We start from the raw sequence: 16,673 nt of genomic DNA on the forward strand, positions 1-16,673 counted from the left end.
ACTGATGTCACACAACTTTTATCATAGATTCATAGGCTGCGCCCTATTTTGGACATAGAGAAACTGAAATCTTATTGTCCAAACACTGACTTGCAGGTTATGTCTAACATCCAACTAACGACGGAGGAAAGACAAATGAAGAACGCGACAGCAACGCAATTTGACATAAAAAAAAAACACTAGAACTATATTCATGATCTGATCATCTTTGGAAATAAAGCATACCTGAGAAACGTAATACTCTTCATTTCCGACACATAATTTAAATACATTTCACTGCTAATACTCCTGCATTTAACTTACTTGAGATTCTGAACCAACTTGTTAAATCTACATATCTGCACATCGTTCCTCGATTAAATTACACTGCATGAAGAACACAACTGCAACAACGCAAAATGAAAACGTGTTAAAGGAAAAAATAGGCATAAAGTGTCGAATGATTGCTCTGGAAATCAGCGAATAAAAATATTGCTTGAATCGAAAATAGAAACTAGTCAAATGTAAAAGCATACCTGTATTTGGAATAGGCCAGCAAGCCAAGCATGTAAAACAACTTGTGCTCTGCCAGCCACTCAATCATCTCTGCACTTGATCTGATCCTGCAGCTCCAACTTGATTAGCCGGCGCACTGCTTGCTGACCCATTTTCAACTGGTGGGGCCACACCCCATTTGCCTTCCGATTCAAGGGGCTCAAAGACATGAACAGCACCATCCGATAGTCCTAATGCGAACTGATTTGCTTCTTGCGGATGCGCCGCAATCACGAGGGGCTGCACGTTAGAACTGCAGCACAGGGGAAGCAAAAGCGTTGGAATTTTCAACAGCTATCACAAACCCAGTTAGTTTTACCTAACTAGTAACTTTATTGGGAGTTGTTATTTGCACGCCAAAACAGTAATCATGCACTCCTCAATGCTAATCTCCCTTCATTCTTTTACAAAGGAGCGCAGGATTGCTTATTCAGAGTGGCAATAAAAAGTAATCAAAGAGGCACTGCAATTACGACTAGTTATCTGCAGTTTACTATAATTTAGTCAGAGTGGCAATAAAAGTTCTAGCTATACCACTAGATTACGTTATAGCATAAAATCAGACAGGTGCATCATTATTCTTATCACATGGATCAGGAATTATAGTGCATTAAGAATCATGTTAAATTGTTTATAGTTTATGACCATCTCTCAAATTATAGTGCATAAAACATGTATGCACTGAAGGTTCAGCTGACTAAGATTATAAGGTTTTAGATCATACTGCCATGGACAGCAATGAAAAAGAACCTATATCCATCCTATGTAAGTATACTAAACTTGCTTGGTCCCTCATGATTTTCTAAGGTTGGGCACATAACCCAGAATTCAAAGTGTAATCTTAAACCCTAACACGAAGATCGTGTTTAAACTGTTACTCAAAATAAAAATCAAACATATTCCGGACTTGAAAGTGATAATACAATCCAAATTAAAACTTGAAATGCACCATTGAAATGAAGAAGGAATTACCTGACATTAGCAGGAAGATAAGCAGAAGGATTAATACGACACCGTAGTCTGAGATTTGCAGCACTAAACACACAAACGGTTGCATCTAAAAAGCTGGCATATACAAGCTGGCTATCGCATGAGAATGTTGCATGAGAAATTGGTGCAGCAGAATCACGTGGGACCCACTAAAACCAGGGAAAAAAAATTAATTTAAACAAACAATTATTGGGGAGGTGATAAATCTTCACAACAATGCTCCTATAGACAAATCTACCTGCTTGACACATTCTAGTTTTGTTGTTTCATATATTGCAAGTTGAGTCTCGTGAACAACCAAGAACTGTTGCTGGTCGTGATGAAACTGTACACGCGTGTCTGATAGTGAAGCTGTCGTTCTTCCAGCTGGAAGCTGCAAGAATCTGGACTTCAGCTTTTCCCATCCATCAGAGCTCCATACGCAAAGCTGAAGAAAGGAGGGGGAAGAAAAAGAATACCCCAACGAACATTAGTGATTTCAGTATCTTTTTCACAAGGACTATTACATTTACAGAAATGCTTGTGTTGCGCGTTTCCAAATTTAACAATTGAATTAATTCTTCAAAGAGAAAAATAATTCCGAATTTGACAATTGAATTAATTCTTTAAAGAGAAAACTTGGGAGTCGCTGGAAAAAGTTTGAAAAGGTAAAATGAATGCATGTTGGATCAGAAACTAGAACACTGTGATATGAGTTGTAAATAAAGGCCATAAATTTGCAAGTAAAATACACAAACAGTTGTTTTTTCAATGCCTCTAGTTATTTTCTTACATCGGTTAGAGCATACTTGTCGAGGAAAGGTATTTGGGAGTCAGATTCAGTTTCAGTGTACCAGGGAAGACAACTAAATAAGGAATATTAGTTCATGACACCAAAGTTGAAAAGTTCTAATACCTGTGCATCTGCTCCTGATGAAACTAGCACATTCAGTACATGAGAAAATGCCAGGCCAGTTATCCTTTTAGAGTGGCCTTTAAGCTTGCTCTTAACCTGCATCAAGAAAATTACAACAAATTAAGAATCATCTCAAACAGTAAGTTCTAAGACAAATTGCATACGTATGTCATCATACCTCATCTACGCGGACATTATATATCTGAATTGTAGAATCATCCATTCCAATAGCTATAATATTGTTATCTTGAGGATGGAAAGCAAGAAATGTTGCGGCAGGCGGTGGTGGCATGAAAGTTGTCATTGTCTGCACTCGCCAACAAGTTGTGATTATAGCCAGATGAAAAATGGAACGAGGGAAAAAAAGGGCTATCTATTTTTAAGACGTGTTACCTTAAATGTCATCATATTGAACAGGGAAATCTTTCCACCAGATGCTGACATTACATAAGAATCATTCTTGGACAAAGCGAAGCAAGGAACAGCTTCTTCAGGACTTGTGTCAGTAATATCATTGGTCATTAAAATGCCACTTGTGGGTTGCCACAGTTGAGGTGAAACACTAGCAGTTGCCTGCAGGGTATAAAAATTGTTTTGGCATTACAAGACTCGCCTCTCAAATTTATGATGAAAGAACTACAAATGATTGATGGAAACTACTACTAAGCATTTACACACCTTGCTAGTAGAGTTACGCTCACTCCTCTGCCATTTCCATAACAAATGGATGGCGTTTGATGCTAATGCCAAAATTGCACTTCCTGAGTTAGTATAGATTAACCTCGAAATCTGTAAAAATCAAGGATTCATCACATTGATACGGCACCAAGAAAGAAATTATCTCTTAGTTAACTCAAAATATACCATGTAAAAATGCAACGAATCAAACTATTTGGAACAACCTGTAATTAATATAGATAATGGAAAGCATTCATGTCATATTGAAAGATAAAGAGAGATTAACAAAAAGCCATATGTAAGTTATAACTCAGTTGTTGCTGCTGCATAAGTTGTCTATTTCACTTTCATATTTTTGAAGAATGAAATCATGTGAAGCACCATTCTGAAAACAAAATATTATTTGTTTCATATAAAAACTACTATGAACGGAAATAAATCACTCATTTCGAGAAGCAGGGTCAGGGCCAAGAAAAAGGTAATAATATTTTTGTTGATGAACACATACATTAACTTGTACCATGTAGTAAATGTTCCAAGACCACATACAGATTTATACCGTAAGTTGTAGAACACAAGGAAGTATTTATAAAGTACCATGAGAAGGATTAACCAGACCAGGAACAAACAAATCCATCAATAGACATGAATTTTCCAAGAATAAGGCAATTAGCAATATCATACCTTGGTTACTCTCATGTTTTCAGGTAGCCTCAAGGAACGGCATTGGGATGGTTCACTGATTTCAGTGAGTTTCCAAATCTTTGATTTATCATTGGATTCTTCAGCTATTCTAGGTTTCACATCCCCCAAGTTCCGAGCATCCCCATTCTGGTATAAATATGTTTGAATAATTAAAAGAATCATAAGTGTAGGTAATTTTAAACTCTAATTTACATATAATAAAAGAAGTCCGACTTAAGAACAACAAATGACCATGAGAGACTAATTGCAGAACAAAATGCAATTAGAAACAAGCAAAATAATGACAGTCCAATCAACACAAAAAAAAAAAAAAAAAGGATATACAACGAACCATTCCAGAAAGAGCAGCTGCAGCTGCACTTCGTTCAGCCAGTCCGGCACTGCTAGCAGCTGCTTGAATTGGGGTTATTGCAGGCTGAAACAGGTTGAGTGTTAGGCATGCTTAAGTTAATAAAGGATAAGCTTAATTCAATGTAGGTAGGCAAAATCAATTAAAATACCTTTGTCACAACTTCAGAGGTCCTTGACGCCTCATAAGAAAGATGGTTCTCAAATGTTCGCAACAACCGCATTCCATCTGCATTTGCCAAAACTTTAATCCCATTCTCGTTGGCAGAAACAGCCAAGAGAGTGCCATCCTTGTTAAAGCGGATACGAGGGCTTGCCTAGGAATTAGGAAGAGTAAAGATGAGCAGCTGGTATTTTAGATTCTATTATTTTAATTTACATTAAGGGAATGAACCTACTGGGAGGCCTCCATCAGCATCAACAGTTGTCATAAGTTGAGTGTTGTCCATGTCCCAAAATTTAATTGAAAAATCATCACCAGCAGCCAAAAACCGGTTTTTAGTAGTATCGAATTGCACAACACCAAAAGAACGCTTGCGAAAGCCTTGATAGGTCCTCTTCACAGCGCCTTCACTTTCATTCCATTCAACAATATATGACTCACCATCTTTACTTGTCCCACATGAAAATAGCCTGCAACCCACCAGGAAAGAAAAACAACGAAAAGAAATAAATAACCATATAGTTTGCCCATCCAGCAAAAGGAAAAAGGAAACTCTGAGCTAAGTAAACTAACCTTGTACCATCAGCACTATAAGCCATGGTCGTACACCAGCGACCGGGAGCATCATAATCAACTCGAGATCCCAAATTGTCATACAGCCAAGCCTTTATCTTTCCATCCAGTGCCGTTGAAAAGATAAACTGAAGCATAGCAGCAAACAGTGAGTATCAAAAGACAAGGACAAACAGGCACCAGAGACAGAAACACAAGGTGTAATTAGTAAGAATGAAAAAACAAAATAAAATACCACAACACCTGAATGTTTTCCTTATAATGTGGGCAGACAGAATAAACTGGAGCCTCGTGACCTTCAAAAGTATATTGTTTTGCACCGGTTGTAGCATCCCACACCTAAATTTATGAAGGAAATCAGCAAGAAACAGATAATGCTCTCCAATGAGACAAGCAAACATGTTAGACAACGAACCAACCTTGATGGTCTTGTCATCCCCACAGGTAATCACACAAAGCTGCTTATTGGGATGGGAGAAAGCTAGATCATTTACTCCACCAACATGTGCATCAATCTACGACAGTAATTCCAGAGTAACCATTAGTACAGAAAACTCATAGATAACAAAACAAAAGTGGAAAAAATTGAAACAGCATCTTCAGTATATACCTCTAGGTGTTGTCGTACGTCATCACCCCCATGGTAAGAATATATTTGAACAATATGCCTTGAGTAAGCAACACCTGTAATTGGATTGTAAATGATACAATAATTAGGATCTAATTCAGTCCTTAAATAATTATAAAGCCATAAAACATTTGCCACGGTTACTTCAGTATGCTCAAGCTTACCAAATAAAGCACCATCAGGGCTCCAAATCACACGGTTAACAGACACACCAGGTTCCTTAACTAGAGCAGCCTGAATTTCACGAAGACAAATTTACTTTTCAGTCAACCAACTCATACATTCACAAAGAATACAGTGCACACAATTTTTTTTGTCATATATGAACGAGTATAGAAAGGGAAAGACCTGCAGGGGCATTGAGCATGAACTAAGATCCCATACTTTGAAGTTCCTTAAAACTAGTCGCTCCCTAGATCCAACTTCCCACAGCCCAATGTCCCCCACATTGGTACCAACTGAAGCATCACATAGAGAACAATCAACAGTCAATTATGAGCACCAAGACTAGAAGGGAAAACCCCAATTAGCAAACATAAACGTAGAGCCCGAAGGTGTACAAACAAATATAAGGAGCTACTTCAAAAATACAAACCAAGAAGCAAAGTCTGCTGTGAAGGATGAAAATCCATGCTCATGGGTGATGAACCCTGATTCAAAGTCCGTGTGACATTCTTAGGCAAGTCATCAGGTGCATTCAAAGCTTGACTATGACCGTGCCCTTGAAATGTTACTGGCAACATGTTAACAGGGAGATTAACCTGCACGAAAGAACAAACTGTCAAATACAAATAAAAGCTAAATGAGGACGAATATAGAGATCATCATTCAAAAGTTGATCTTTGCAAGTATGTACATACTTCGGTAGAAAGCCCCATCGGCCTTGTTCTTTTAGAAACATGATCAGAATCCCCGGACGGGTACTCCACAGAAGGATTAGTTGGAGGAGTCCTTGGATGTTTCAAGGCAGCTATACAAGGTTATGAAACACCACAATCAAAAACCATATTGATCCCGAAACACCACAATCAAGAACCATCTTATCGGGATCATGATAAATGAAAACGAAGAGATTGAGTATCAACAAATGCATTACCTGTTATTGATGGACCACCAAGACCAATACCTCCTCCTTCAGAAACTGCTGGATGTGTAACAGTGGAAGGATTGGACATCCAACCTGCAAGGGGAATTGGAACCGGGGCTTGTGTAGGTTGAAAAGGCTGAAAGTGCAAAGCCAAGCACATTAACAAAAAGTTAATAACAACAAAGTGTCTACTTCATTAGCGTATGAACAGTTAAGCTAGATAACTTACCCCATGTGCACCTATTTGAGGAAACCCTCCAGCTTTTGGCAAGGACCCTAGCAGTGGGTTGTTTGCTGGCGATGGTGCCCGTGCACCGTTTGGTTGTCCACATGAGTGATCCACAAAAAGTGTTTTTATATCAGGATTTGGTCTTGGGTTCTTACAAAGTTGATGCTGCCAATTTAAGCTTGAATTTACAGAAAGAAAATTAGTTCTCTCTCAAAAGAACCAGAAAGGCCACAATTTGCACAAATAATAGTTACTGGTGTGTGGAAACTTCTGACACCGTTCATCAACAAAAATACAAAAGAATCCTGACACCAGATGCTGGAATCATGCAGTGATGTAGCCCGTGCTATATGTAGTAACGAACCATATGCTAAATTAAGATTCAGGCACATTTTTAGGCATTGCAAGAATACTAATGACTTCTTTTTGTTTCCACAGAATTCAAGCCATAACCAACTTTTTGATTGGCCACACAGATGACGTACTTAAACAATAGACTCATTAGCTACTGCTATCAACTTGATGAAATTCTCATTCTGAATGCAATGGGAGACAAAAGCACTCATTCCATACATGGAAACATTAAAGCAAGACCAGTATTTGCAACAATATCCAAAAGTCCCAATGAATCCATACATACATGGAAACATTAAAGCAAGACCAGTATTTGCAACAATATCCAAAAGTCCCAAAGAAGTGCAAAAGCTAATCTTATATAACTGAAGTTGTGGTTTCTGAGTAAGTACCTTTGGTTAATGAGAGTCCGTAGCCTCGAATTCTTAAGGTTTGGAAACTGCAATTTATCACGGAATAAGGGATTTGCTTCAATCAGTTTCTTAAGTTCAACCAACATGATTGCCCTGGCAGACTTTGTATCTCCATACTTGGATAGTTGTTCATTCTCCCTAATAATGCAAGAGACCATTTTTCAGTAACTTTGCCATAACTGTTTTCTAAAGAGACCTTCATATAACGGAATTCTCATACCTAAAGTTCTCCAATGTCAAGAGCTGAGTGATTTCCTTGAAAAGTTCTTCATTGAATGTGGCAAAAACCTTTAAATCCTTTACTAGAATATCCACGGCTTTGGAGCGATCATGCCTGCAAAGTCCAGTCACATTACATGCAATTCAACCATATAATTCCTCAATACCGATCATAAAATTCAACCCACGAAAGTTACCAATGAAATGACATCAAAACATTGTAAGCTTACTTGTCCAGTGCCTCGAGATACTTCTGCTTCCGTATCTCGAAAAAGATTTTCATGGAGTAGCGGTTATCGTCCACTTTAGTGAAGCCGGAGAGGTATTTCTCAACTTCATCCCAATTGCCATTATGCACCTCATCCTCAAAATATTTCATATTGAAGAAAAACCCAGATTCCTGCTCCAGCCTATTTTGTATTTACATCACAAAAGCAATTAATGACGCAGTATACCAGTACATAATCAGCAATTATGCCAACAAAAAAGCATTAATTAAAAAAATTAATTTAAAATTACAGAAGTCAGCCCTACTTGTGAACGGTCTCTTTGAATTTTTCCTCATCGAGAAACTGCAAGATCAGGAACACCAGCTCCCTACTCAGAGAAGACATCTTGACCGCCCCCTCTTTGATTCCAGAACCAGAAATATCACCAACAATATAACCAGATCTGCAAAAATAAAAAATATTATTAAAAAAAACCACATAAATATGAAAGGGGTCAACTTAGACAGCTCAAAAATCAAAATAAATTACAAAATAAAAAATTAAATTCAAAAGGAAAATACCCAGAACTAGATCACAAAGCTAAAACACCAGTTTTGCCAATAATTTCATATATTTTCACTCATATTTTAAGTAAAATTTAGAAAAAAAGGACAATTTTTTGAACTTTTTTGGGGATCAAAGAGGCAAAGAAAGCAGCTTTCTTAAGACCCATGTGGGAATCGAAGATGCAAAAGAAAAAGGTTTCGAAAATTCGAAAACCCCCAAAAAAATATCAACCCAAAACAAAAAATAAATAAAAATAAAAACTTCAAGAGAAAAATTAGAAGTTAGAGATTTCAGGAGAGAGAAACTCGCACCTTGAGAAAACCAAATCAGAACAAACAGCCACACATCCAGAAGAAGAAGAAAAAGAGAGAGAGAGAGAGAGAGAGAGAGAGAGAGACAGAGCTCGGAGAAAGCTTTCTCTCTCTAGAAACTTATAGTAAACTCTCCTCTCTCCAGAAAATTTTTGTATTTATATTTTTCAGAGAGAAACGAGGACGTTAAACTTACGGAAATGGGTGATTTTATAGGAGGCCGGGCGACAGATAAACAAGATGATAAGTACTTGTGCTTATCATCCATCCTCTACTTATCAAGCAATAGGTTATCGTAGCCTGTGATAGGGTTCTATGATCTGCACAGTCGCTTATGCGTAGGGCAAATGGAGGTGGGCCCCACTTGGCCGGCTACGTTTGTCGAGTCCACCGGAGCGGAATCTGTAGCTGACACTGTACTTCAGCTGAAGAGTTGAACAAGACCTAGAGCAGTTATCCCGTACATCGCAGACAATTGTGCACCCGTACGTCATGCCGCTGGATGTATCAAATAAGGTAGACATTTGACTTTTCTGAAAATATAAACGGCTGAAATTAACCTGATGCGAACCTGAAAAGGATGGGAACTGAACTTGGAAAGCGAAATTCACCACCATCAGATCCCCTTAACAAACGACAAGCTCTCTGGGACGGTCCCACAAAAGTTCGACCCCAGATTTTGCGAAATATTACGAAACATACCACTGGGACACTTAATACGGTTTAAATTCATTGTGTATCACGTGATACGGTGAGACGGGTGATGATTGCGATATGATATTTTAAAGTCACGAAGTGGTTTTCGTTTACTGGCTCGCGATATGAGGTTTGAGATTTCGTATGGCAATTATTCATTTAATTTAGCTGGGAAGGATTTATTGAGGATATTGGATATATAGTTAAGGCTGTGGTTTTAGAGTCGTAACGTGGGGTTTTGTCCACCTCACCAGTTCCGGAAGTACCTGGACCACTGACAAAATTGGGTTCTCTTTAGAAAAAAATAGTACGAGGCAGGCTAATTATTTAAGAGGTGTGCTATCCATATCTTTTTTTTATTTCTCACATATCCTTATTAATTTTTGTATGTTGATCTTCTACAATTCATTCGATCCGACAATCGAAAACTAAAAATGTATGAGAGAAGTAAAAAATAATGTGTGGATATCACACCCCTTATTTAAAACAAGTTTTATAAATTATAAGACGTGGTTATTGATAATTTTTTTTATTACGTATTATTAATTAATGTGTTTATATTTTTCAACCCAATGTACCAAAAATTCTAGCGAATTGGGTTATCCTTTAGGGCGGCAGAAGAAAACTATGGACCCGAAATTCGGTGTGTCGAGAATATTCATCAGAGGAAGAAGAAAGAGATAGTCTGGGTTAGGAAGAAGGGAGAGATTTTTCGGTATGATCGTCACGTAAGGTGGTAAACCATATGTTTTCATACAAATGATAAGATATGTATGTTAAAAGGTTAATAACTTAAAAATTAAAAACTTTCATCATGTGTATCATCCAGGCTTCCGTCACAACTAAAAATTATCCGGAAGAAGGAAGGTTAAAAGGGCTTTTAGTAGGGGTCAAACTAGAATTATAATAGTGAGTTTTGTACGGCATTAAAAGCTTTGTGTGTGTGTTGATGAGTGGAGACTTCACAGACATCTCAAGTCATACCGGGGCAGGGAATATGATACCCATGTGTCTGACCGCATTACCTAACCACCGCCATGAGCCCAAAGCAACGAGTAACGTAAATTCTGCAAATCAAAGAGCTCCATCCCTTTTACTATATTTGGTGTCTAAGAATTAAAATTAATCAGATCATTCATTTTAATTTTGAATTAAGTTTTTGATTAAAAATATTTTGATTAATATATAGAACTTTTTGGAAAGAGTTGTGTAGCTTCAGATATATTCAAAAAGTATTTGAAGAGATATGAAAAAGCTTATATAATTGGAGTCTCGGTTCCGTCGTAGATCATCTCTTTCTTTTTCCCATCTCTCCCATACAAAACCTTACAGAGAGTAAACACTCAAAGCAATTCGTCAGAATTCTATAATTCAGTACGGGTTGTAAAATTAGATACTTGTATCCTGGTCGAACAGACGTCACAGAACCACAAGCACAAGAGTGAGACGGAAATACTGTTCAATTGACATAGCTTTTGCGCTAGCCTCTATTTGTGATTCAATCAAGTTAGTTTAAATTTAAATTCCTGTATTTATTTCTGTAATATCATTCTGTATTGCAAGTATATTTCGTTAATAAAGAATTAGTATTTCAATTTTTGTTATTTTATTTATTTTCTGAATTGTTATCCAACAATGAGTTTCTAGCTCTTATTAAAAAAAAAAAAAAAACTAAAAGGACAAACCCAAAGGGCGTCATAGTGTCGTATTGGCTAAACTCATAATTTTATACTGGCTAAATTTGAACTCAACGCAATCCGATGCACCTTGTCGCTCCACACCCATATCAAATACTATAGTTAGAGCCCAAATGTTATGTTGGTTGAGTGCATGGGGAAAATTTTCATTGTGACCGAAATACGGGTGGTACATCATGTATTTTTTTGTATAAGGGGTGGAAAATTTTATTTTTTAAGTTATTAATTTTTTTAACACACATATCCCACCATTTATATAATAACACATGTTGTATCACCTATTATACTAAAATATCTCTCGCGTGCATGGGCCAAATGACAACTACAATGATTCATAGCGACATTCTACACCAAGATCAAAGGCAAGAGCCGACAACAAAGGATTTTTCCTTGTTATTCTTCTGTCTAGACCGCTAGGAATTTTTACTTTGTAACTTTGGATCCTGAAAGTAAAACGATCATGTGACAATTGATGAAGCATATGCTATTAGCACTTGAATCTAGGTATTTTTACCCTCATATAAATGGAAGATTTTATGTCGACTAATATGATTTAGGGCTGGTTCGGTATGGAATACCGAATTGAAATGCAAGTCCTGATTCCCAAACCGAAGTTTTCGGGAATCCCAAATTCAATATTGATCCCAAACCAAATTTTCGGGAATCCCGAAATAGTTTCGGGACAATTGGAAATCCCAAAATAGTTTTGGACTTTTGGGCTATTGTACTAAAAATTGAAGAGAGAAATACTGCTTAAAGAAAGAAACATGTACAAATACATAAGCAAAATGGGAACCCGAAATTTAGCAACAGTATCCGCAGCAAGCTCAGTAGCTTCTTTGTACTTCGTTTGGGTAAAAAGTTCTTGAAAACGCTGGACAACCTATAAAAATCATGTAGGAACATCAAAAATTAAAGTAGAGAGGACCAAAGACATTCAATATCATATAACCAACATGACCAAAGAAGTTACAGTCAATTCGATTATGGCAACATATTTAAAATGTTGATCATTCTTCATTCAAAAAGGCATGAATCATGATACAATGATCATTGATCAACATAATACTAGAGCTCCTCTGTTGCTCCAGCCTATCTTGTAATTTTTATATTCTTCAACATATATTGCAGGCTGTTCTAATATGTAATGTCACATTCATAATATAGTGGGATAAAATCATAAAATGGTAACCTTCATCCAGAAACATTCAACATAATAATCACTATCTCATTAATAAGTACACATGTTGCAATAGTTTTTCGCAACTATTCTTACGAAAAAAAAAGGAAACAAACTTTTTGTAGATAATTGTTAGCATAAAAACATAACAAGGAAAGCAACCATGGCCAATGCCCAACACTAGCTACAATCATATGCATCATATCAGATTCAAAATGAAAAGAGAGAGAGAGAGAGAGAGAGAGAGAGAGAGAGAAAGAGCATAACAGATATAAGAAAAGGTCCTCACGTTTCGTTGTCAATAATAATGCAGGTAAATGTTGAGTTCAAAAAAATGATAGCAATATTCAAATTGCACATCAGTCAAGTCCTATTTGTTCAACTCCATTAGCATACAAATGCAAATGCAAATTAACACATTGACTGTATTGCCACAATACCTCAATTTCTTGCTTGCGTGCTTCCTCCTTTCTCGCTTTTAACCAAATGCAAACTGTAAATACATTTATGGTGCTGCATTACAAACATCCCAAAATCCCACGGTTAATTCTGAACTCCATTCGTCATTTTTCACCAACTCTCGAAATTCGTTTTAGTAGCTGCAATTATTGCTACAACTATGAACTATGAACTATCAACCCGTAACAAACTTATGCTTCAATTGTGAGTCTGTGACAGAAGAGAAACCCTAATCTCGAATTCCAACCACCAATTCAACCCCTAAACCCTCAATATGCAGTATACTCTATCTTCCAAGTGCTAAATTTCACAAACCCTAATCTAGAATTCTAACCCTAAATTAAAATTCAAACCCTAAATTAGCTTGTGAACTTTACCTGATTTGGTGGAGAATTGCACAGTGCACTGGATGACTAGAATCGAGAGAGACTGAGAAGGAGAATGACGCTGGTGGTCGTGATTTGTGAAGGAAGAATCCTCCATTGTGACTCTGTGTGGGACGAGAAGTCGAGAGAGACTGAGAGAGAGATCAGAGAAGTGATAGTTGAGAGAGATGTGACTTAAGTGAGTCACTTATGTGGCCGGATTCGAAAAAGGACAGAAAAATTGGCGACAAGGGTGGTGAGGTGAGGGTTTGAGTCTGAGGAGAGCCGCAAGAAAGAGTGAGTGAACTGAGTGTCGAGAGAGACGGGAGAGACATAGTGTAAAGTGTAGGGTTTGATTTCTATTCAACGGTTGAGATTAAATCTCAACCGAATCCAACGGCTGTTACAATTTCAAATATATATTTAAAAATTAAATAATATTTTTTTTTTATTTCAGTTTGGTTTGGAAATACCGAAAAAACGAAGACTTGAAACCGATTCCCATACCGAAAATTTCGGTTTGGTTCGGTATTGGGTACCATACGTTTCGGGATTTTCGGTTTGGTTTCGGAAATTTTTTGGTTTGGTTTGGGAAATTTGGTATTTTTTTCCGTCCATGATTTGAGGAGTTTATTGTGTGTATTTCATGCTACATGTCAACTATGCATCACAACAATTGGAATACTCCAACTACAAAAGATAATTTATTTTTGGGGACTTTAACGAAAAACTCCCGATACTGTTCACTTTAACAAAAAACAATATTTTTACACTAAAAAGTCAATCATGGTACTATTCACTTTACCCTTTATTTTGTTTTTGTTGTTAAAACTCAAAGTTTTCAAGTCATTTTCATTAGTTTTCTTTTTATTTTTCCTAAAAAATGTACATGTGGCAAATTTCTATGAGTTGATAATGTTGAGTTGTGGACTATTGTAGTATACATATGCGGAAATTTGGCGGGACATATGAGCATAAATAATTATATTAACATTCACAGTTAGCAAAATGTTGGATTTCGTTAAATCATATTAAATTAATCCATATGACCGTGGTTAATCGGATTTCTTGTGTCCATGTAAAAATAAATTAAGAACACGTGCATAAACTTTAGGGAACTTTAACGAAAAGCACCCGGTACTGTTCACTTTAACGAAAAACCACATTGTTACACTAAAAAGTCAATCCTAGTACTATTCACTTTACCCTTTAGTTTGTCATTATCATTAAAACTCAAAGTTTTCAAGCCTTTTTCATTAGTTTTCCTTAAACTTTAGATGAAATTTAGAATTCCAACTTCTAGATTTCATATGCGGACAAATTCAACGTTGTTGAGCCTCCCATGTGTAGCTACTACGATCTAGTGTTTTTTTCTTTACTTGTAATGGAGATGTTTCAATTTCAATCACTAATGTTCCAATATCGTTGTATGAAAGAAGAAAAAATGAGTATGTAAACATATTAATAATAAAACAATTTTTTTTTATAACAAAAGACATACTAGGACGCTTAATTTGGCGTTTGCTCTGAGCCTCAAAAATCAATAAACCGACTTTGATCTTGTATACAAATCAATTGTATATAATTATTTATATGTCTATCTTGTGGTGTACAAATACAACACATGATTATATATTATTACGTGACACATAATAAAAGATAAACATGCGATTGTATGCAAAACGCATCCATACGGCAAGGAAATGAAAAACCTAATGAAAACCCTAGAAACATTGATGCTAAAAGAGCCCTATCTATGAGTTGTGGCTTTCACGTAGCCTATCTGACAAGGGTTTGGCGACATGTCACTTTCGCCTAGTGGGGATGCATATTTTATACAGAAAACTAGCGACGGTAGTCAAGCCAGTTGGATCACCGGATCCCAATTTCATCAAAATATCAGGAGAAAATGAGAAAACGATTTATTCACATTGGTTCCTTCATCCTTGATCTCTTCTCTGCCTTGTGCCTTCCTCTTTCTTTTAGAGGTCAGTTGTCAGTGACAGTAAGCCCCAGTGGGCTCCCTTTTGTGGGGAAAGTGGTGATCCTTCTCCACTCTATCAATGACTTTTTCAATACAACAGAGTAGTCATCTAGTAATTGAGCCGAATTTTCTATTTGTATTTAACATGGTATTTTTTAAATTTGATTTTTTGCATTAGTGAATCAAATAATGATGATTTGAAAGAGATTAAAATGCATCTGTAAATTTTTTTAACCTTTAAATAATAAATTAATGTGACGAACTCATCAACTTGTCTTTTATTGAAAAAGACAGAAAAAATGACTTTTTCAAACTTTTTATCTTCTTTTTTAATCCTTTTTTTTATTAGTTGGTTGGATAATGACTAATCTCCTTTAAGCCTAAGGTCACATGCCCAGGAAGATTTATTAAAAGAATAATAAAATATTAACATGGTTTGCCAAAAGGCTTATTATATTAACATTCCATAAATTATTGAATAAAGCTTACATATTTAATACATCACATATTTGCTTTTTCAATTAAAAATTATCTTAATACACCCATTCTTAATATACATCTTACATTTTCTACATGCACCCCATTTTTTCTATACACCTCACATTTCTCAAATCTTATAAAGCTTTTAATTTGGACAAAAAATGCCGACTAGAATTTTGACAAAAGATGCAGCTTGAGATTTAAAGCATATGTGGGTTGTTTTTAATTCCACCATTAAAAGTTAAAACTCATGTCATCTGTTTTTTATATTTGGTGGTAATTTTAGATGTTTAATTCTTCATGTAATCCATGTGATCCCTAAAAGGTGAATACGAATATAGAAACTTGAATAACGCATCAAAAGCAAGATTAAATAATTATCGATATCATCAAAATCACTAAAACAATAAAAAAAATATGAATTCTTATCTCATGTGAAACTTCTGAAATATCGATTTCTTGTTTCATTCGTCAAAAATAATTTTTCTCAATCAACATGTTTGTAGTTTCATTGGTTAGGGTTTTGTTCAACAATAAAGGGTTGGAGGAGTTTTGATAATTGAAGAAGATAAATAATACGTTAAAAGTGAATTGAGTGTATATAGATTTTTTTTTAAATCTAATACGGTCAAAATTATCATTGCATAGTAGTTTAAATAAGTTATTTAATATTAAATTTTAATGTGGAATGCATTCAATATTTTAGAGGATGCTAATATAAAAAGTCTTTGCCAAAAGTAAAAGAATATTAGGTTTTCTTGTGCGTTATGCAAAGACATATGCTAACGTAAACCCTAAGGAGGTAGAAATGTCATCATCCACCACAGGTCACGTTATTGACTATGGAGCATCAAATTCCTTCCCTCTTTCCCCAAATGAAAAATGTCAAAAGAAACCACATTGTACAAC

At 36.0% G+C, this 16,673-nt stretch overlaps 1 protein-coding gene across 1 annotated transcript; it reads right to left on the reverse strand.

The window, feature by feature from the left end:
- Positions 1-166: 166 nt before the first annotated feature.
- LOC103436065 (protein TOPLESS) lies at positions 167-9,109 on the reverse strand. Its single transcript, XM_008374474.4, has 27 exons — positions 8,904-9,109; positions 8,351-8,488; positions 8,047-8,226; positions 7,818-7,931; positions 7,577-7,735; positions 6,831-7,008; positions 6,611-6,737; positions 6,375-6,484; positions 6,110-6,275; positions 5,863-5,972; positions 5,679-5,748; positions 5,497-5,570; positions 5,306-5,401; positions 5,130-5,225; positions 4,887-5,014; positions 4,549-4,783; positions 4,303-4,467; positions 4,134-4,217; positions 3,782-3,928; positions 3,098-3,208; positions 2,813-2,992; positions 2,598-2,726; positions 2,420-2,515; positions 1,763-1,951; positions 1,507-1,673; positions 516-787; positions 167-383 (listed from the first exon to the last, which is right to left on the reverse strand). The coding sequence occupies exons 2-26, from the start codon at positions 8,428-8,430 to the stop codon at positions 580-582; spliced, it is 3,399 nt and encodes a 1,132-aa protein (XP_008372696.1). The 5' UTR covers positions 8,431-8,488; positions 8,904-9,109; the 3' UTR covers positions 167-383; positions 516-579.
- Between the last annotated feature and the right edge of the window lie 7,564 nt (positions 9,110-16,673).

The sequence above is a fragment of the Malus domestica genome, chromosome 17, assembly GCF_042453785.1.
Source record: "Malus domestica chromosome 17, GDT2T_hap1".
NCBI lineage: Eukaryota > Viridiplantae > Streptophyta > Magnoliopsida > Rosales > Rosaceae > Malus > Malus domestica.